Source organism: Teleopsis dalmanni, chromosome X (assembly GCF_002237135.1).
Source record: "Teleopsis dalmanni isolate 2A chromosome X, ASM223713v2, whole genome shotgun sequence".
In the NCBI taxonomy this organism is placed as follows: Eukaryota; Metazoa; Arthropoda; class Insecta; order Diptera; family Diopsidae; genus Teleopsis; species Teleopsis dalmanni.
Genome location: NC_051848.1, coordinates 49,930,365 through 49,953,902, shown reverse-complemented (window position 1 = coordinate 49,953,902; position 23,538 = coordinate 49,930,365). Strand labels below are relative to the sequence as shown.

The 23,538-nt window shown below is 27.6% G+C and overlaps 1 protein-coding gene across 2 annotated transcripts in view; it reads left to right on the top strand.

Annotated features, from left to right (window-relative positions):
* LOC119687848 (cytohesin-1) overlaps positions 1–23,538 on the top strand; it is a 112,334-nt gene that overhangs the window by 58,296 nt on the left and 30,500 nt on the right. Inside the window, exon 1 of one of the 2 annotated variants that reach the window (XM_038102363.1) lies at positions 21,006–22,374. The exons of the other annotated variant lie outside the window; for it this stretch is intronic. Coding sequence (XP_037958291.1) covers positions 21,121–22,374 — 1,254 coding nt within the window. The 5' untranslated portion in view covers positions 21,006–21,120. Of the gene's footprint in view, positions 1–21,005; positions 22,375–23,538 lie in introns of those variants that run through there. 2 annotated transcript variants of the gene reach the window in all.

The following is a 23,538-nucleotide window of genomic DNA, read 5'->3' as shown; positions in this document are numbered from 1 at the left end:
ATTTTCGCTAAAGCAAACCTAGCAACCTAAGCTCTACAATGAAACCCTCAAGACAATCGAAGACCCGGCAGGCCTCGTATCACCTGGAGATGAACAATCCGGCATGAAGTTAATAAATCATTTAACGAATTAAGATATTTAGTATTAAACAGAAATGCCTGGCAATTTTATGTAAATAGTCTATGTTCCTGATGGAATATGGCTTTATAATAATCAAGTTAACGAAACTCGACTGTGAATAGTTCTCGTGCAAAATGTTCGTTCGCTTAGTGGATAATCATAGGCGGGTGTACAAAGTAAAAGATTTTTATTAAATGCAATTCATTTTATACCTGACATAATCATCGCCTATATCGAACTAAAATTTTTTTGTGTTGCATTTATTAATTTTTAGTTTGTTTGATCTTAAATTTTTGTATACCGGTTTATCAAATGTTTATAGTTCATTATTTTCTTTGATAATATAAATGATTTATCTATAAATTATTAATTTTTGTTTAATTTTATATGGTACAAACAGACTGCCAGGCATAAATCCGCTTCACTTCCTCCTTATAAAATTACGTTTTGTGCACTTTGAACGAAATTTTATTTTCTAAATATTTTAAGTGTTTTTGAGAATTTTTCCGTCTATTGAGCACAAATGCGGATTATAATTACGTAGAAAAGAAATGTGGTCGAAAATCGTGTCGTTTTGATGTGATATATTTTCGTTTTATTTATTTATTTAATTTTTTTTTTGTTTTTTTTTGTTTTTTTGCAAAATTTAAAAATGTACGTTTTTATTATTCAGAATATAATAATGTTTTGGCATGTTTGTTTCTGGCAAGAAATTTTCTCTCGTTGCACGTACCACGCGCCAGTAACATCAAATTTTTAATTTGGAAATATATTTTTTATAGATCTTTGAGGAAATGTTTTATTAATATTATTATATATGCTTATATACTTATACATAATTTGATACATTTATCATGCTAGAACGCCAACCTTGATTTTCTTTGTTTACTTTAATTAATTTACATATTTAACAATTTTTTGAAAATATTTTTTATGTTGATTTTTCTATACCATATTTTCAGTTTGGTCAAAATATTTATTTTTTTAAAATGTTTTTTAAACACTTTTTTAATTTGTTTTTGCAGCGCTATGAAATTAAAAAATTAAATTATTCATAAATATTTACCTTTTGGGTATTTCAAACTATTACCTACAAATAGAATGGTTGTTTTTGCAAATGACTAAGAAATTTTTTTTATTTTTTTGACTCATAATGTAGTATTGATAATTCCAAAATTTTAGCGGCATTATTTTCTTATTTATTATCTATTATTGAATTTTTGTATTTTTAATTTATTGCAGAATTCACATATATCGAATATTTGAAATACCAAAATGATTCGCTTCGGTTAAATTAAAATATCGATATTACTGTTAGTAAACAATCTACATTAAATATTTAATGAAATTATTTTGGTATTATCCATATTTTTTTATACCTCATTTTTTATTTTTTTTTTAAGTATTTATATTATTAGAGAGAATATACTACTATTCGAAACCTCTCTATTAAATGCAATAGTTTCTCTTAAGTAAAATAGGCCCTGCCGTCATAACTGAAATTAAAATCAAATTAAGTATTTATATATTTTATTATATATTTTATTATATAAATTTATTATATATTTTATTATATAAATTTATTATAAATTTTATTATATATTTTATTATATATTTTATTGTATATTTTATAATTTATTTTATTTTTATATTTTTATATTATAATTTTGTTATTTATTTTTTTATATAAATTTATTAATTTTTTATATACTTTATTTATTATTTTATTATATAAGTTTATTATATATATTATTATATCTTTTATTATATATTTTTTCTCACTGCTACTGGTAATTTTCATCTATTTAAATGTAATTTTGACATTTATAAAATTTAACTTTAAAAATAAGAGTTTTACTTCGGCTTTAATACTTAACGCTTATCCGTCTAGATATTGTAATCGTATGAATTTCATGGTTCCCTTCCTGAATTATGTCAAAATATATTAATATAATAATTGTAGTAATTTTATAGTAACAATCGAATCCAAACAACCTAGGTGATTTAAATATACAGGGTAAAAGATATAATTTTCGCATTGTAATATAGAACTATGCTTTCTTTACAGAAAATAATGGCAGTAGTATGAACCCGTATTTTATTTATGAATTATTATGTTATTGAATTTATAGTTTTCATGTAATCATATACATATTAAGATATTAAACATTAGATTAAAATTAGTTTTTTATTATTATAAATAAAATAATGCAAAAAAGGAAATGATTGGGAACAGATTTGATTAGGAAAAATCTGTTCCCTGCTTCTGTCTATTTATCTTTTAGAACTTATATCTTTTTAAAAATGTTTCGTTCTTATTTCAATATTTTATGTAATATATAAACAATATCTAAATTTGTTTTGAGTTAATCTAAAAAATAGCAATATTTTATATCTTTTGGAAATAGCAATTTAAACTTTTTTATCAATGATATATATATTTAAATAATTTTATATAACGATTTATCTATTAAATTAAGATATTGTCATAAAAGTTTTTAATATTTTATAAAATATTTTGAAAATTAAGAAAGAAAAATAAAAATGACATTAGCAGTAATATTTTAAGTAAAATTTAGCCTAACTATAATTAAATAAATTATAATTATAAACCGTTTGAAAATAATAATAATTTTTTTTGAATCACATTTGAAGCTACTGCATTTGCATTCAAGAGATACAACACTTCCTGCTAATTCTGTTAATGTATTATTTTGTCTATATATCCTAAATAAGATTTATGTAGATGCAAAATAGATTGAATGCGTTAATAAACTATAATTGTAAATAATAATAATAATATACAATAATAAGTAATAATTAACAATTCCATGTAATAATAATGATGTATAACAATAATATATTATAATAAATATTTACAATATATAACAATAATATATAATAATAAGAAGGGCTTATTTTGAAATGTTGAAGTAATCTTATTATTCATATATGTAGGTTAAAAATGTTAAAGAGCTCTTTGGACAAAATTTTTGAATTGATTGAAGACAAAGTATGGAAATAATAATACTTCAGACAAAAAGTAAAAAATACTTTTTGTTCTTTAGGCTTGATTTCAGAATGATTGATTTTTAGTTATACAGTATAGATACAAATACAAACGACGAATGCTCTCTTGTGGTACAGCCAGTCCATTCCTTGAATCTTAACATTTCTTAAATCCATTATTTTTTGTATCGAATGCTTATAACAGTAACAGAATTTTGTCAATCATTAAATTCAACATTCTTTTAATTGGGTATTTATTATATTTAAAATCTACTGAATTTTATAATTTCTATAAATATAAACATATAACTAAAGAATGCAAGGTGGTCTTTGAATGGAAAACTCAGTTAGGAAATAAAAATGAAATGTTTAGTAGTAATAGATTCTTTTTAATTATATTGAATGTTTATTGTTTTAATATACATAAATATTATTTAACTTAAATTTGAAAATAATATTGTATGCTTCATTTTAAATACCTATAACTAGATGTTTCTTCTGTAATGTATCTAGAGAATATCTGACATTTTTTTCACCTAAAATGAAATGAAATTTTTGGCTCATTTTGTGCGACTGGCCATTTATTCTCTTTATTTCTATACTCTTTATTCTGATGAGTATAGATAGAACTTTATAATTGGTTGATTATCAGGAATTTAAAAACATTCAAAAGACACAAGACATTTGGGTTTTCATAAGATAGGTAGATCATCTACTGCTCTGTTAGACTTTGTTAGAGACTCTGTTAAAATCTGTTTCTATAATTATTAATATTGAATTTTTTTTTTTTAAATCTCCGAGTTACATCAAGAAATCTTTATTTTAAAGTGATTATAATAAAATAAATCCTATCTATTTATTAAATTGTATTTCTCCACTATTCTCAGTAACTTTTTTTTTTTATTTAAAAAAGATAAACTTTTAATTTACTCTTATTTTCCCTTCAATGGTTTTCTAAATTATATTCTATTCTCTACTAGTCTTTCAATATATGGTATATTTGGTTTATTTTTAGTGTCTGGCATGTTAAATTTTTTCAATTTGTTTCTAAAATTGTTGTGGTCACATATGTTGGTTATTTTGCTCTGCACAGAATATAAAAATAATGAAATAATAAAAATGTAACCGTACCGCGTCCGTGCACATACAAATTATAATCATAATCGTTTATAGGAAAAAAGATACATAAACACCAACACGTATTTGTTTAGATTTTTTTTCTCCAAATGTAAGCTCTTTCCCGCGCAGACGAACAGTTTTTCCTGCCGAAAATTCAAAGTCAACACATGTTTCAATTTAGTATTTTAATAGATTTGAATAATTTAAGAACGTCGAAATACTCGTATCTTAAGTACAAGTAAAGCGAAGATATTGTTTATAAAAGTCCTTGAAATTGTCTGTTAACAGTTCATATTTTAAAATTGCATTCTGAGATGGTTCGAAATGTTGCTTACATTCTAAGGAAATTGCTTGTTAACATTGTAAAACGTTTTCTGTCTTATACAGATTTTTTATTTTATTTTCCTAAATTGTTTTTGGCTCGTCAGATATTCTATTTCCATTTCTCTATGTGAGTATCTATGTATCTATCACATGCATATTTTATGAACTACGTTCTTAGAGTTGCCCTGCTGATTTTTTGATTTTCTTATTATTTGACAATGATGAGCTGGAAGGCCATAGAGCATTATGTTTGAGGTGTCATTTTAAGTGTATTTTACTCTTGTAATTTGTTTATATTGATCTGCGTCTAGTAATGTTAGTTTTATTTTTTCTGGTCCTATTGGAACATATGTGTTGCATATAAAAAACAATTTTTCAAAGTATTTTTGATGACAAACGCCTTAAACGAAAAAAATCAATTAAAAATATTCTGAATAAACAAAATTTTGTTGCTCTTTCATGTAAAATAAAACCAAAATTTAAAGATAATTTGTGTTCATTATGGCTTTTTGGCGGAGATTATGCAGGAGTTGCCAAGATGAAGAGAAGGTAGAATCTATCAAACACTTCCTGTATCTCTGTCTAGGACTGCAGACAAAGCGACTTCAATGTCTTGGGGATCGCTTTTTCACGGTCTGGGAAGAGAAAACTAAAGCAAAGTTATGAAGCTCCTCAACTTCATCTGGAAAACCAAATGGTTTAACAAGAATAATAAAGGTTAACAACTCGCCTCTCCTGGCAAAATTTTTGAATGCTGACAACTGTCAGCATGCGCCTTCTGAACCTAACCCAACCTATGGCTTTGTTGAGCAAAATGAGCTATAATATAAAGTGTTATCTATTTGTTTATTTAAGGTTTCTTCCTACAACTACTTTTTAGTATTTAGTTAATATTAGTTTAATTAAGGATTGAACGTATGTTCAATCAGTTCCATTGAAAATCAAATAATAATAGACCATAAATACAATATTAATATGGTATATGCAATTTTATATAATGTATCTCTTGATATTAATATACTATGATTGCTGTAATAATAGAATGCAAATACTAACTAAAGAAAAAGAAGAAGAATAAGTTCTTCTATACCTTAACTTAGTTGTATAGTTTATTCAATGTAAAATTATGTAAAAAAAATTTGGTACAGGGTCTAGATATATTAAACACTAGGAAGCTGTTCCAAAATGGATGTTAGAAAGAGTTTGGTACACATTATTATCAATATAGTTTATTCAATGTAAAATTATGTAAAAAATTTGGTATAGAGTCCAGATATTACCTTGCTTAAAAGATAAAAAAAACTAGGGAGTTGATCCAAAATGGAAGATGTTAGCAAGAGTTTGAACCCACTATTGTTGTGTTGTTATATTCATAATGTTGTTGTGTTTCATGTTCTCAAGATCTCAGAATTTAGAGATTGCCCATTTAGAGTCAGCAGAATCTAAACGATTTTTCATTTAGTGTCTGTTACTTAATTTTACATAATTTTACAAACATCTGTGAAGATGACGTTATAAATGTTGATGATGTATATAGACTTGTTGTTGGAGCTGTTGAACATTTTTTTTCAAAATTACTTTCGATACTGGTAGAGCCTTCTTGAGTCACACCCTTATATAGGACATATTTTAAAATAAATTAAAAATTATTGTTTCAAATTTATTATAATAGTCCATTTTCTATAATATTCACCATTTTCTATAATAGTCACAGAAAATGCCCATAATTATTTGTATATTGGAATATTTATTTATATTTTATATATATAATATTTTATATATTTGTAAATATAAAATATTTATTTATATCTTTGTTCCTTTTACTCTGCATTAGAGATAAAAAAAATTTGCATAATGTCTTAACTTTAATTAAAATTCTCATTCTGGAAACCTTTATTAAACGATAGAAGCAAGAAATGAAATGTAGTCAGTGTTTTTATGTATGTAGTAAATATTTGAGATACACTGTAATTTACATGTCTTTCCATTTAACTTTTGTTATTCAAAATACACACGAAGCAAAAGGAAAAACCTTTAAAAAATATGCAGACATACATTTATGTACAATCTGCGGTTCATCTCGGAATATTTGGTATGACCAAGTCCAATCATAACTTTGTCAATATGTCTCTGTAACCATTTATACACATCTAAACGAACCACAGATATGGAGGAACCATATGTGACCATGTCTGCATACATATGTTTGCTATGTGAGTCTTAGGTAGGAAGCATAACGAATGACAAATAGCAGATCTTGTTTTTTTTTTAGCATAAAAACAGAAAGTACATGTATCTGTGATATTATTCATCTTTGACAAACAAAAGCAATATTTGTTTTCAGAATTTCTTGTTCAACATGTACTACTAAACATTTCCCTTTAAATAAATGTACGAGTATTTTAGAATATATTTTTTTTTTTATATTAAAGTTTGAATATTTGTTGTTTAATTTGAATATTTCGTTATCACAATAATATTATCAAATATTTTTTTTTAAAGCTGTGCTAGTCTACTGTGCTCTGTATACATACATTATATCTCAATAGCTGTGCCTAGTGCCAGCTCGGATATATACGACACAGTTAAGTGCAGTTGTAAAATGTGAACCCGCCAGCGTTCCTCGTTTGCGATAAAACATTTCCTGCAACATTATTTGCAACAGAAAAATACAAACAATTTAGAAACAAAAACCGCGTCGCATCGCAACGCAACTAAACTCTGACTAGTGACCAATTTCCCAACGATTGCCCTTCTCCAGTGCTCATTCTAATCAGTATTTTCGTTTTGTGTTTGTGAAAATGTGAACTTGCGGTACACCAAAGACTCGCAACTCAATTCTAGAACTTAATTCTATGTATCGCTTACAATCAGTGGCGTATTCAGGAAAAGGGAAGGAACGCGGATTACGGGTACAGATACTCCTGAGCAATATATAATTTAAAGATCTATGTACAAAGATAAACTATACAATTATTTAGTGAACTGTGAAATACTTTGACAAATAATATTTAATTGTAAAGACTCCCCTTGCCACAATTCTGGCTATGACATTGCTTACAATACGCACTACGATGGTCATTATTTATATTTTGAGCCTTGACAAAACTGATTGTTGTCAGGTGCCGCCTAACGTTTCCATACGAAAGTTTGACATTATTAAACCTACCTTAGACTTTTCGTCAAAAGAATGTATCGAGAGTTCTTGAATTATCGAGACAAGAGTGCACCGATCAACTTACTTTGACCATCACATTTGGCGATGAAACTCCATCCTTTGCCACTGTGAAACGCTGGTACAATAATTTTAATCGTGGGTGCAGTTCGCAATTCGCTCACTGACGAAACTCGTGAAGGTCGTCCAAAACCAATTGTGCCAGTAATTATTGATGTTGTGCAAAAACTGATACGCGTTATGCAAGATCGTCGTGCGACATACTATGTGTCTATCATTTAACCGTGAGAAAGGTTTGTTCTCGTTGAAATCCCCATCATTTGACAAAATCTCAAAAAGATGCTCGAGTCGATTGCTGCACACAAATCCATAAATGCTCAAGAAGTACAATGGCGGTGCTTGAAAAGACATATAGGAGTATAAGATTCTAACAGGTGACGAATCATGGATATATGCATATGAGCCGGAACGTAAACAGGCTATATGGTTGTTTCAAAGCATTTCGAAGCATTTTGAAACAAATAATCGCTTGTTTTTTCGCGAAAACTGGGCATGTAGCGTAAACGTAAAATGGTCAATTCCGAATGGTGTACAATCATTCGTTTACCGGAAATTTTCAGTGAAATACGGAAAACAAATAAATGCCATCGGATCATTCTCCATCTCCATCTCCATCAAGACAATGCGAGTTCGTCCACATCTAGCGTAACAACTGACTGTTAAGTTTCTCTTTAACTCTTCCGTGGTAGACCTGAGTATTGTCTAGTTCTTAAAGAATATATTCTCTTTAATAAAATAATAATTAAAATGTAAAAAAACCATAATTTATAGTAAAGTTACTTTGTATAGCTGTGATTTATGCGTTGATTGCAAAAATAGCACAGCAAGTAAAATTGTTGTTTGTGGTTTATTCATAGAAATATAAAATACAAAAAAGGACAAAACTCTAAATTTCTTTGACTTGACTATCTTACGATACTTCAATTGTATTTTTATCAGAAGCAAATAGATTAATAATTACAGGATCCCTTGATTCTCAGCTGTAATTAATTTCAATTAAAATTTCACTTCTCTGTCAAGTTACAAATCTTTGCTTCGAAATCAAAGTCAAGCTTGTTTATTTGATATTCGATAGATTTTTATTACGGTTCAATGTGAAGTAGTTAACCCATCGTTGGCCGTTGGCCGCGTACTTTAGTATTTGTTAATTAAATTCAATGAAATGAAGTGCAAATAGGCGCAGCTATACACGCGATCAGATATAAGCACTTCAGTTATTTCTTTCAATTAGAACAAAAATGAAGCAAACAAATAAAATAATGACGCCACTCTTACTTAAATAATAGGTTCCAAAATTGAATATATTGCCTACTATCTATTGCTGAGTTAAGGTGAATAGTATGTCGATATCTCTAACAAAAAATAAAAAGAGTAAATAAGTTAAACACAGACTTCAACAAGTTTCAAATTTATTCACTTAATAAATTTTTTTTCCGCATAAAATTTATATTTTTTTCCATATTTGTTGCGTCATGTTTCTAAATAAAGATGCTAATTTCTTACATATTTATTTAAAAGTTTAAATCGTTTCACACAATATGTATATATCTTTTTATAATAATGTATTTATTTACATTTTAAATATTTTATATATTTTTTACATTTTTTACGAGCTGACATAGTTTCAGTAACCTCAAATTTTGTTGGATAAATTCTATTGAATGTCTACGAAATAATTTTGCATTGAAAATATTTATAAGTATTACAATATATATATATATATATATGTATATATTTATATATATCTAACATATAAATATGGAAAATAGAAATTTATTTGTTTATTCGTATCTATACAGCTGATTGACTTCGCCTTGTTTTATTTTCTCATTAGAATTAGTATGAGTACATTTGAATGAGTATTGCAATAAATGCAATATATATGGCTTCTAGTGTGTAATGGGTTAAACGTATTTTAGCCTAATTAAAATTGCAATCATTAACACTTTACACTTTTAAGTAGTTCATTTTGCGGTTAGTGGTTTTGTTTAATTTGGTAGACAATTTTCATATTTTTATATTTCATCAAATCATATAATTAATTATATATGTAGTTAAATGCATATATCTTGAGTTCTTGCTATTACGTTCGATACAACAAGACTTTGATAAGGTTTAATATATCCACCATAATGCATTATTTTGATGAAATCATTATTATTATATTAAACTACTATTTTCACTGTATCATATTATTGCTCTTGTCAGATCACTATTGTGATTAACTCAGATTGGTTCTCTTATTAATACACTTTCATATGTCATTGACATCATTATATTGAATCCTTAACGTTATAATATAATATTACTATTATCAGTACTCCAGATCAGTTAAAACTCTATAAGTAGTTTTATTGCTTTTAAATCTAAAAGGAACTCACTGCTAGTTTTCTCCATTTAAACGCTAAATATTTAAATATTTCTTCTTTGTTCTTTGTAATTTATTTATTTATTTAGACCACAAGGGACTATAGCAACAAGAGAGGGGTCTTTTAAAACCTCTGTGAGTTTTGATATTGAGATTTTACGGAAATTATTGTGTCTATGATTGGAAAAATGAGAACAAGTGAAAAGGATATGGATAATTGACGTTTTTATGAGGATTGATTGTTTTATAGTGTAGATTGGAGAGATCTCAGATCGATTTACATTTCTCTATAAAGAAACTTTTGATGAATTTAAGAGTGTCATGTTGTAGTTTGCGTGGTATATAAGAGAATATTTTACTGCAATTTTGGTTGTACTATCTGCTTTTTCGTTTCCGATTATAAAGCAGTGACTGGGAACCCAGATGAAAAGGAATTTGGTTGCACAGAAATTTATATTATGAGCGAAACTTAACAGATGGCATAGTTTGCATTTTTAGGTTTTTTTCTAAGTTTACGGCATTTAAAATTGCTATAATTTAGCAAAAAAACTAGAGCTAAACGGTGTCGGAAGAAGTAAAACTAAAAGAAGTTGAGTATATCGATTTTAAATCATTAGTAAAAAGAAAGGTGTATGATGAAAGTGAATTTTTAGAATCCAAAAACTTTTTTTGAAACGACTCGGATGAGGTAGATGATTTATTTTATAAGGAATCGTATAGACTGCTATTAATGCTAAAGGAATTGAAATGCCATGAGTAGTGTAGTATCTACTCTTGATTGGTGGTTTGAAAGTGTGACCCATGGAAGTACATATATCGATTGCTTGCTTAAGAACAGAGTGGTGTTTAATATAGTATTTTTTAATTTAAAAATTCTAGAAAGAGGCAACGATATTGATGAGTCGAAATGAAAGAGAATAGACCTAGCAATGTGGCTATGCTATATTGATATCTTATTTCTTGAGGCATTATTTTTTTATTCGAAGATGTTATGGTTTTTTGGGGTAGATCATAATGATTGATTTGATAAAAGATATTCAGGTAATGGGATGCCAGTTGTAATTTCTACATGTCAAGTATTTAAGTATATGTAACCTGTTTGAAAGAGAGGATCACAGGTACTGAATATTATCAGACCAATTGTAACGATTATTAAAGCTGATCCCCAAAATTTTAATGTTCTTTATAATTATTGGCTCTTCCTTTTTAGTATTTCGCTTTACATCTTTGGCATATTTCTACATTAAATCTATCTACTTATTACACGTTGTGTTTCACTGCCTTAAATATATATAGGTAAGGAATGATATCGTTTTAGTAGCATAGTATATTGAAATATGTAGATGTAACTTTACCCGAAAAAATCACTCCGAATTATTTTTGTGTGTGTAGATTTATAACATACATTAGTTTTACTACGATTATAGTATAGTTAAATATATATACAGGTTTTTTTTAGTACTGTAGTTGTAGGAATGACATCTCTTTTTTTTTTTATACTCTACCGAAATTTTGTTTTTACTTAGAATTGTAATATTTAAGAACAATTTATTCTTCTAACATTAAGTATTTACTTATTTAAATATTTATTAACTTTATGGCCCTAAATGAAGTTGCACGCACAGCAATAAATACAGCAACAGGTAGTTTAATGCGAGCGGTTAAGTCTAGGATTTATTACTGCTGCATCGTATAGTAACGGCAGCCATGAGCACTTTCAGTCATTAAGTGCTGTTGTAATAAAATATGCAATAAAATTTTTGTGACTTTTTTATGTTGGTTACTATAGATGCGTGAATTGCACGGAAGTGTGCCTAAGAAAGATAAAAGATTGTATTTTTATAACTGTCATATTTTATTTTTCTGTTCAGAATAATTTTTTTTTTTATTAATATTAATAAAAAATAACATATTTTACCTTTTGAGAATTCCTTTAGATGTTTTCGCCTTGTAAAACTGTTTAGTTTTTATGACTTTTTCCAACAGTTGCTTTTTATGCTCTCGATTTTTTATTTTTATTTTATTTTTTTATTATTTTCTTGTTAATTTTTTTATATATTTTTTGTTGAATTTTTTATATTTTTTTTGTTATTTTTTTTTATATGTTTATATAAATTTTTTTATATAAATTTTTATTAATTTTTTTATATAAATTTTTATTAATTTTTTTATATATTTTTTGTTGATTTTTTTATATATATTTTGTTAAATTTTTTATAAATATTTTTTTTTATATTATTTATATTATTATTTATATATATTATTTTATATATATTTTCTATATATTTTTTATATATTTTTTTCTTATTTTTTATATATATTTTTTTTATATTTTTTATATATTTTTTTGATATATTTATTTTTATATATATATTTTTTATAAATTCTTATTAATTTTTTTTATTAATTTATTTCTTATTAATTTTTTTTATATATTTTTTCTAATTTTTATAAATTTTGTAATTTTTTTTATATATATTTTTTAAATATATATTTTTTAAATATATATTTTATATTTTTTTATAAAAATATTTTATATTTTATATTTTTTTATTAAAAATATTTTATATATATTTTGTCTTTTTTTACAATAAGTACAATATTTTTTGATTTTTATGTATTTAACTTATTCTTTTCCCTTTATATAAATTTTTATTTATATACATATTGTGATTTTTTATATTTTTTTTTTGTAAAATTTTCTATGAAATTTATTAATTACTTTTCATAGTTGTATTTAAACGACTTCTAATAGAAATATCTAATTGCGGAAATTTGGGGTCAACAAACTATTTAAGGCCCTCATGGGTTTTGGTTTAATTTGTCAAGCAATTCATTGACGTTTTTTTTTTTAAACTTTATAGTGAGACTGAGCCTATACCATGTAGTGAACAGAAAGCAATTCCATGAATTTTTATTTTATTATAGTTTTTGCTTTACATTCCATTGCGATGACAAATGCTGTCATATTTTAACGAGGGAACACAATTAAGTAAGCCTGTTGTTAAGTTTTAATTAATAATTAGTTGATTGTGTTGCTGATTATGCGTTTTATTGTGCACAATACAATATTTAATTTGTTAATAATTTATAATTGCATTTTAATTGCCGTTCAGCACTGCCAGACAGTGGAAAATCAGTTGTGTGCCGTAGGCAATTTTTGCCGTTGGTATCATAAAGTAGCAGCCAAGACAAGACCATTTTATTGAAAATCTTTGAATATTTTTCTTGTCTTGATTTTTTTTTTGCTATAATTATAAGAAGAAAAAAAAATGTCAATGAAAGTTTTAATATTAAATACCTTGCAAATTAAATGAAATGAAAGCAAAAGCCGCTTAAAGTCGACTTAGGTACGTTCTTTTGTTTACAAGCTACTTTAGTTTGCTCGAAACACATTTTTCACAGCATATTTCACACAATTCTTAGTGTTTTTCTTTTTGTCTAATTTAGCACTTTTTATACATTATACATAGATATATATATATATTGTACTTTAGTCTCGTGCCACATTATTATAATGGCTTCTTATAGTGCTGCTGTTATTGGTAATAGTTCTTATGTGACAAAAAATCACACCCAAGCAGGGCTATAAATTTTCCGATACCAACATCCCCACCCCTACTTATGCGCTCTCCTTTTCCGTTTGAATTTTGTAAATAAATTGGATTAATTTTTTTTTTTTTGTATAAAATTTACAGACACAAAAAGTTATAAGTACAAATGTAAACAAAATGCAAAAAAAAAATCATTTCAATATCTCTCGAAAAAATCTTTGAACCTCGCATGAACTCGCGCTTCTTTCGAATCGTGTATACCGTTTATATGAAGACGACAACTATACACGTGGGTGTGGATCCCTTGTGTGCTTTGTTTGGTAATCCCTAAGCGGATTTACACGAGTTTCTCATTTATATTGCATTTTACATTTTGCTTTGTCTGCTTATTTTTAATTTACCGTTTACAAATAAATTGTATTATTTGTGATAAGTGCTTCTAAAACACTATAGTTTCCACCTAAAAGCTATCAGTCTCTTTCAGTATCTATTATCTTTCAAACACCTGTTGACTGACTACCTACTTCTCTGCCAAAAAAAAAAAAAAACTACAAAACGTTTATGTTTTTATTATTTTTTGTTTCATCATCAATAGAACTATTGTCTCAAGGCTTTATAAATAGACGGCGTCAAATTGCTTAATTTTTAGACAGCGGTCAATGTAGGCTTATCTACATCAAGGACAAAGCGTTCCAATTTGTATATAAAATAAAGAATTAATATAATTTATTACGTTAGATTTCACTATAATAAAAAAAATCACTTAAGATTTACAAATGTGTTTCTTGGCTAATGTTTCAATTATTTACCCGAAATATAGAAAAGTATAAATATACGACTCCTGTAAGCGTTATGAGAATTTTCTGAAAGACCCACAAAATTATTTACCCGAAATATAGAAAAGTATAGATATACGACTCCTGTAAGCGTTATGAGAATTTTCTGAAAGACCCACAAAATAAAAATTAAAAGTGTATAGTAATATATTACTAATATTATTAATACTATTAATATTACTCAATTTAGTATTAGATGGAAAGACCGCCAAAGATAAAGCATTACGATTTCATTATAGTACCAAAAATGGTAAGAAAACAAAAAAATTACTTTTTATGTTAAACCAACCCTTTGGCGCTAATCACAAACTAAGCAAACCCATTTTGATATAATATCTAGAATCTACTTCTATCAATTATTACAAAATTGGACGTGTTCTCTTGAGTTAACCAAGTGATTATAGATTGATATAATAAATGTTCGTTCATTTTTACAGTATCCTTTTTACAGTTACAATAAAATTTTGAAGAGGTCAACTATTTTGCAAGTATATTTTTCTATATATATATAAATATAGTACATAAATATAGTTTAACTAAATATAGTATATAAATATAGTTTTATTAACAAAAAAAAAAAAAACAAGTCGAGCGAATTCGTATCAATTTTTTTTCCAAATTTTTAAACAAACTTATCTTGACACACAGTAGACATGCCGGTACGAGGGATTTGCACATAGATGTAGAAGGGATCAGTGATTTTTATATAAATAAATTTGTTATAAGTTTATATTGAAACATTACATACATTATATGGTTTTAAAAATTATGGATTAAAAATACTTAGAAATAAAAATTGTATTTCTATATCTTTTGGAATTCTATTGAGAAAGACTATTACAATCTAAAATGCTTTTAGATACTTACAACCTAAAACGCTTCAAAGATTGCATAGAACAATCAAAGAATAACTTAAGAATTATTACTGAATTATTGACTGGTCACTGTAGATTGAATAATCACCTAACGAATTTAGGAATTCAATCCAACTCAGAGTGGTGATACTGTGGAGAAATGAGAGAAACTGGAAAGATAGGTGTTATACTGTCTTTTAGCAAAGAAATCGGATTTGAAAAAACACTATAATTCAACTAAGGGGCACTATAGATCTTATAGGTCGTAATGCGATCGTAGTCGTTTTCACAATAATTAATAATTAATCTTTTACTTTATATATGTATAGTACAAAAAGAGGATATGAAATTTATCAAAACGTTTGTAAAATTGTAATTGGAATATCGTAACATAACAGTCTAAATATTCTTCATCGATTTTAGAAATTGGATCAAGTCATAAAAATTGTGATGACCATCATAGTCTCAGAGTTTTCAAATTAGAGAAATAAATTTTTTTTGTTATTATCGCGTTTTGAAACTTTATTGTGATCAAAATCGCTTTAGTATATCTCACTAGTATATCTTAGTATATCAGAGCACGTTTTTATAGTTAAGCATTTGCTATATGCATTTGTCTATATATAGATTAAAATAAATACTAAACCAGCTACAAAAAAATGTTGGGAACGTTTTTTAAATTATATCTAGCAATACGATAAAGATATAGAAGATATTATATCGCTGGATTGTGTTTGTTTCACATTTTAATTTGATTATTGATATTAAAAAAATATGGTTTGAAAAAAATTGATTTGTTTGTAAAAATGATTAAAGATAAATCTACGGGTAAAATTAAATAAAAACAAAAAAAAAACCAGAAATGTGTCCTTAACTCCACCCTCCTTTCTTCAATACTATTGAAGCCCTCATACACAATTATCATCTTAAATATCTTGTATTTAGTTTGGTGGTACTTTGTTACGTTAAACACAAAAACATGCCATAATATATTTAATGAAAATAATAAATTTTGTTCACACAATAAAATTTTATCGCATTTTCAATTATTTTCATTTATTATTGTATTTCCCATTTGCGTTAGAGTACCGCGAGCATTGTCATTGCTTTGACATATCAGATTCCCAACGCACTACCAAACCTTAAAACGTACGTACACACATACGTACCTTCAGCATAAAAGAAAGAAAATTAAATATCAAAACTTACATGGATATATATATATATATATGTACGGGTGGGTACAAATTTAAAAATTGCTACCCAAAGCAATCAAAACCTACCATCCTAACCTAACCTAGCCTATCCTAACTTAATCTAAGCCAAAGTGAAGTGAATTGGACTAAGTAAAGCGTATCGTATCGCTTCGTATTGATAAAATTTTAACGCTTTGCAGTGGCAACTACTGCTGCGGGTTTTTGTATTAAAAATTTTCTATTTTTTTTTTTTCGGTTTAAATTTTGCTCATTTTTTTCGTGTTGTTTTCATGGAAAAATCTTCAGTAAGTGTTCCTTTGGATTTCATTTTTTCCTTCTCTTATTACAATTGGTTTATTTTTTTCAATGCAATGACTTTATTTATTTTCGATTACTTTACGATGTGTTTTTTCAGATAGTTGTTGTATAGATAGATATAATAGATTTTAGTGTTTGCTGCCCACTTTTCTTTTGTGACTACCACTCCTCCTCCTTTCCGTTCTCCTACTCCTACTACTACTACTACTTGTGCTATAATCCATAAGGTTTCTTGCTAGGGGTCTGCATGCTTTATTTGGAATAAATTGTGTTTATGTATATTGTATATAGAAGCGCCGCAGGTAACCAAAGAACATCATTACCTGTAGTTCAATTTTTGTTGTAGATTTTGTATGCGGTTAAGTCCGTGCAAGTCCACGTACGAGCGAGTACTTCTATTTTCATATTGGATGATTTTGTGTGTAGTGTGTGTAGTGTGTATAGTGTGTAGTGATGAGCACTTACTTGCTGGTTGTATGGTTCTAGAGTTAGTATTATTTTTATCTTGTTTATCAGAACTTTTCTTGTCGAGTTTAATTTGATTGAGTTTGTTTACAAAATTTTGATTTTTAACGTCTTTCAAAAATGTAAACTTCAAGTTTTTTCTTATTATAATGTGCTTTGTATTGCTTCATTCTTCATTCTTCATTCCATTTAGATTTATGCCAGTCACGTCATGTCTTCAGGCTGGCTTGGTTCGGTTGCTACTTGTTAGCGAAAAGTTTTTTTTTTAACTTCATATTATAGAATTTTTTTATATTAAAAATTAACAAAGTGTTGGAATTTAATGACATTTACCTTTTATTTATATAGATTTTTTTTTTTCACTTAAAAATGCTATTATGTACTGTTTGCGCTATGACAGTAAAGATACACAGGAGTGCTTAATTAAGCAGCTATTTTGAGTATTAAAAATAAATATTTCATTATATACAAATTTGATGATATGTGTCATAATAGTTTACTGAAGCGGTATCTTTCTGACACTTTAAGCAGCTTAACTTTCCTAAAAATGAGTAAAAAGATTACTTATATGTAATGTTAATTAAAAAATTAATACTGACATGGATGGCATACATAAACGTATTTAGAAATTTGCCTTGGCTGGCTTTTTTTTTTAATAATCAAAAAATTCTATGCAAAAAATTATTTCAAATAGGTAATATAAATTTACTCATATTAAACTGCATTTATACAATATATGGATGTTTTCAATAATAAATATAAAACCAAAGACTGTTAGCTTTGTGTTGCTATATTTTTAAATATTATATCTTATATTTTATATATATTTCATTATTTTATATATTTTTCTAGAATTACAATACGTAAGTCACTTCAAATATTTCACAAACTAAGAAACTAGTACTCTTATGATTATGATAACCAAAGCGCCATGATTTGATGTCGGGTTTAGGTGAATTTGTTAATTCTTTTGCGATTATATATATATTGAATGCTTTAACTCCTAGGAGAAGCTAGGGCTACATTTATATGTAGCTATAATATGTATGTAGCCATTATATGTAGCTATAACTTGATTTTAGAGATATCAAGCAAACTAGCTGTTGATAATTCTCGTTAATATAAAAATTTGATATATACGTTGCTGTCTACTCTTTGTTTCAATATATAAAGTACAAATTTATAACTTCAAAATCACAATTTTTCTATAGAATTAAGCTAAATAAACTCGCACACCAAATCTCCTCTTCAAATTGCGATGCTGTAAATATGGTATTATAGTCGTGTTCAACATATTATTATTATTCTAAACTATTCAACAAACTTAATATATATTTTTTTTATATTACGAGTAGTATTTTAATAAAGAGAATTTTTGAAAAGTAGTGAACTACAACAACAAAAATTCTTTTATATTATTTTAATTAATACAATTTTTGTTTAACCATACAGCTGTTTCGAGTTTTGCCAAATACCCATTGTCAGTGGTCTTGAAAATAATTATTGTATTTATTTGTAAATAATTTTTTGACACTGCAAGTACTAGGGATTGAGCTCGTGCCTTGCCAAATTTGTAACTCAGAGTCAGCGTTCATTAGTCAGCTGACTTAAAGCTGTACTGGTAGACAATTTTATTACATCTATAAATTATGATTTTAAAAAGGCTGTAATGTGTATATGGACTATGGCAATATATTGATCATTCTTTTAGATTGGGAAGCAGAAAGTATAGTATTAAATGGTTGATTACAGAGCATGAGAGAATATAGTTGGTTTTTTTTATTTAACTTACAAGTTAAAGTAAACTTCAACTACATAAGTGTAAACTAAATGTAGACTTAAGCTCAGTCGTTAAGTAAAATATTTTTTTTTTAACTTATAAATTTGAAAAATGATTAAATGATGAAATCAGAAATTATTAATTCAAGTAAAAATAAATTTATTTGAATCAAAAGAAGATACTTCTTGAATCTTTAATTTCCTTAACGACAAGTCTCTCTTTTATTATGACTCATTAGTGTATGCAGTATTTTATGTCAAATCAAGACAAAAAGAAAATAAATATATCCTTCTGAATTACAGCTCTCATGATGAAAATCTAATAATGTAAAATTCTTTACAGTTGTGCCACATCCTGCGTTCTGTTATAAGGTATTGACATTTACGCTTAACTAGGCGCTATGTGTTTAATGTATTTTAGATAAACCCACATTGGTTTGGTTTACATATTTTACATGATAATGAGAGAAGACTTTTGTAAGGTTTCCTATAACTTTTTCTTCCTTTTGCCTTTAACTAAGCTAATTTGCATTTAATCGATAAAATCTCTTCTTACATAAATATAAATTTCCTTGCTTTTTACGAGTGCTTCCTGTTACAAAACGTTTTTGTGCTGATGACGGCGCAGAATGACGAACAGGATGAAGTTGAGTCCTTTCCTTTTTTTGTAGAGTCTTTGTTACTTTATTTATGCGTTGTACTTTTTGTGGCAATGTACATTTTGTCATTTGTTGGCACCTTAATTAAGCATAATTTTGCTATAAAATCAGAATTTACTCTCAGTGTATTTTTTATGTTCCCTCTAATACGTGCAGACAAATAAAAACATTGTTTACATTCTTTGTTTTATCCTGCTTAGAAAAAGTTATAATCCTTGCATATAGTATAAGCGGCTTTGTTTTGTGCTAGTTTACTGGTTTACTGGTTAGTTACTTAATGTATCTGCTCTACGGAAGTAGAGCGCATAAAGCGTACATTGAACGCAATGCAATGCAATGCATCTGCGCTAAGGAAATATTGTAGTAGTACGACGCATTAATGTAAGCATAATTTATTTTATGACTTGACCTGACCAATGAAACTGCAAATGGCACGGCTAGGACATCTAATCTAATTTAGTGTCTCTCGTCTGCTAACGCCTTTGTTCAGCTTTTCGCTTTTCGGTTTTTGTTATTGTTTTTGTTTTTGTTTTTGTTTTTGTTTATTGCTGGTGGCACTGCAACTGCAAGTGATTTTCATTAAACCTTTGTTCAGGAACTGAATCTATTAGAGTGAGCGATGGTCTGAGACATTTATATCGCTTGCATTTTAAATTTTTAATGGGTTGTTGAAGCTGTCGGCAATTTTAGATCAATTGTTGTTGTTGTTGTTGTTGGTTATGTAAACGCTTAAAAGATAGCATTTCTTTTTTTCGCTTACATACTTATAGACTTTTTATCGTATTACATTTTGTAATGAGCAGTGGCGGCATTCACTTTAATGTGTTTTTGTCGCCACATGCAACAAGTCAACGAATTACAATTTCTAAATGCCTGCTTGGTACTATTTACAGATGTGCACTACAGAAATCCTAAATAATAACGTGTATAACCAAGTATAAATATGATCCGATAAACCAAAAAGAATAAACAAGTTTCGAACTAAACTCTACTTTAATAAGAAATAAATACAAAAAAAAGTGCTATTCAGAAAATAAAAAACTGAAAAATAAAAGAAATAAAATAATAATTACAAGAACAAGTTTCTAAAGGAAATGTACAATTAAAGTTTTGTATGTAAAAACTGACAACTATAAAAAATTTAATACAAGTGTAACAAAAAAAAAAATTTATCAAAAAAAAAAAATTTTTTTTTATATTAAATATCCTAACTTTAACATAAATCTCAAACCATAATTGCTGTATTCGTACTGTGTGCCTATACATCATTATTTAACCACAAATATGGCTTCGCTGCAACAAAAACGACCGAGTGTTTCAAGTGTCTCAAACTGGTTCTCATCACTACGTCGTCAACCGAAGAACAAGAAATCAGCAGCTAATCTTCATACTGCAGATAAACAATTTCAGCGTAGTTGCATTGACCTCAGCTCGAATAGTACCTTTTATATTGCACCCAATGCAGCATTGCATGTGACAAATAAAAAATCCTCAACAACACCGAGTCATCTTGAAAAAAGGCGGAATACAACAGCTACATCAGCGAGTAGAATTGCGACAGGTGTTGCATCTACTGATAGCTTACAGTATGATGATGATGATCGACGTGGTCTTGTAACGGGTCGTCGTGTATCGCAGCTATGCTCGCGTTGTTGCTGTAATGTGCTGGCACAAGAATCACGTTCACACACGCCACCGTCACCTACTGAAATTCAATTAACACAGCCAAATTCTCCAAATTCTATAAATTCTCCAACTACTCCAAAAATGCCAAACTCGCCAAATTTCTCGCCTTCACTAGATACACCTACAGCGCCTACAGCAACGTCACCATATACTAGTGTAGCTGTTTATCAAATACCGTCAAACACTGCCACAAGTACAACTAGTTCCATACCAACCACACCGACTACTTCCACATTAAGTTCAAAAACTGTTATATCCACTGACGTTAGTAGAGATTTTAAGATCATGCGTTTACCTAGTGTAGAAACTAATACAATTGTACTAAATAAGAAGTCCGAATTAAAACGTACTACAACTACAACAACTACACGCACGCTTATCATTTCCAGACCCATTGAATTGCTACTTAATGAGAAAGGTGAAGTGATATCACGACGACGACCTCCATTAGAAAAGAAGACACGCTCGAATAGTCTTGGTTGTGTGTTGGACGATAACGATGAAGAGCGTCATGATGGTGATGATGCCGATAGTTGTGCTTCATATAGTCCACACACTACCGGCACTACGCTAGAAGCTGTAGCCGGTGAAGGTGTTGAATTTCGTTTTATTGATGACAGTTCAACATCACAAAGTGAAAATGAACGTAATTCAAGTCAACATAATTCAAAAAGTAGTAGACATAATGATGTCAATATTTACGATAGCAAAAATACTACTAATAACAGCTACGTTGGTGTTGGGAACGTGAGCGGTAATAATAATAATTATGAACTTTGTGAAGTCTGCAAGAACGTCATTCAATTAAACCGTAATAATATTGCACAGAATACGGTAATAATGCGGAATAAGGTAATATACAATATTTTTAATAATTATGATATAATCGTAGAATATGATATTATTTTAAAATTTTGCTATACAATATATATAGTATAAGACCCGGTGCAAGCTAGCGACAAAAAACTTGGTGCTGTCACTTTACTCTTGTGAGTTACATTAGAATATAGAATTGAATATACTACGAATAATAATCGCATATACAAATATTCGAAGGCTCCGGATTTACAAAAAATCTGATTTTTTTTTCAACTTCGGAGATTTCCTTGAAATCCGATTAATCGAATAATCGGAGAACTTCGGTTCTTTAAATGTCCAAATAATATGAATAGTACTAATATTGACTAGCGCCGATCAAGTGACAAAAATGCGGCCTTACTGTTTAGTGTTAAGATTATAGACTAGTAAAATACGTAATATTTTGCAATAGCTTTAAAAAATCTGTAATATATAGACATATTTCTGTTAGATTTTTGTGGTAACGGAATTTACAAAAAAATATGCTGAAAAGATTGCAAATTCGAAGCATAGAAGTTTGTAAAACAGCTCTGACACTTGAGTTTATCAAAAAAAAAAATTTTCTCTTCTTTTCTTTATTTTTAAGACCTTTGCTTACTATAGTTTTTCGTAGTCAATGTAATATCGCCTGTAACACTTCCCAGTATTTGCGAACACTGTTTCGCCTGACATGATCCCACCATATACTTGTTTTTAAGGTCTTTTATAAACATATGTTGAAAAATGTAAAGTATTCCGAAGATATGACAATATCATTTTGAATTGCAACTATAATGAATAAGTAAATATATTATTATGTGTAAAATTTATAAATTTTATTTTTTCCTTTTTTGTTTACATTTTGATTTGTTTCGTTTTGATAACTTTTAATGATTTTAATTATGTATTCTTCTCCATTAAACCCAAAACCGGTATTCCGAAACATGTAAGCTAAACAGTCGAAGTGCTTTCATTATTTTTACTGGTATCTCATATCAAAGCGGTACATTTTTGATCAATTACCTTAATTTGGTTTCACTGATTTTAATTCCATGGATATCGAAACAGGTTCCGATTATAAATACTCGTACAAGCTCAAGCGAACTTAAAATGTTATGAAAAAGACGTCATTAGAATTTTTATGAATATTTCAAGAGATTAAAAATTGGCGCCTTTTGT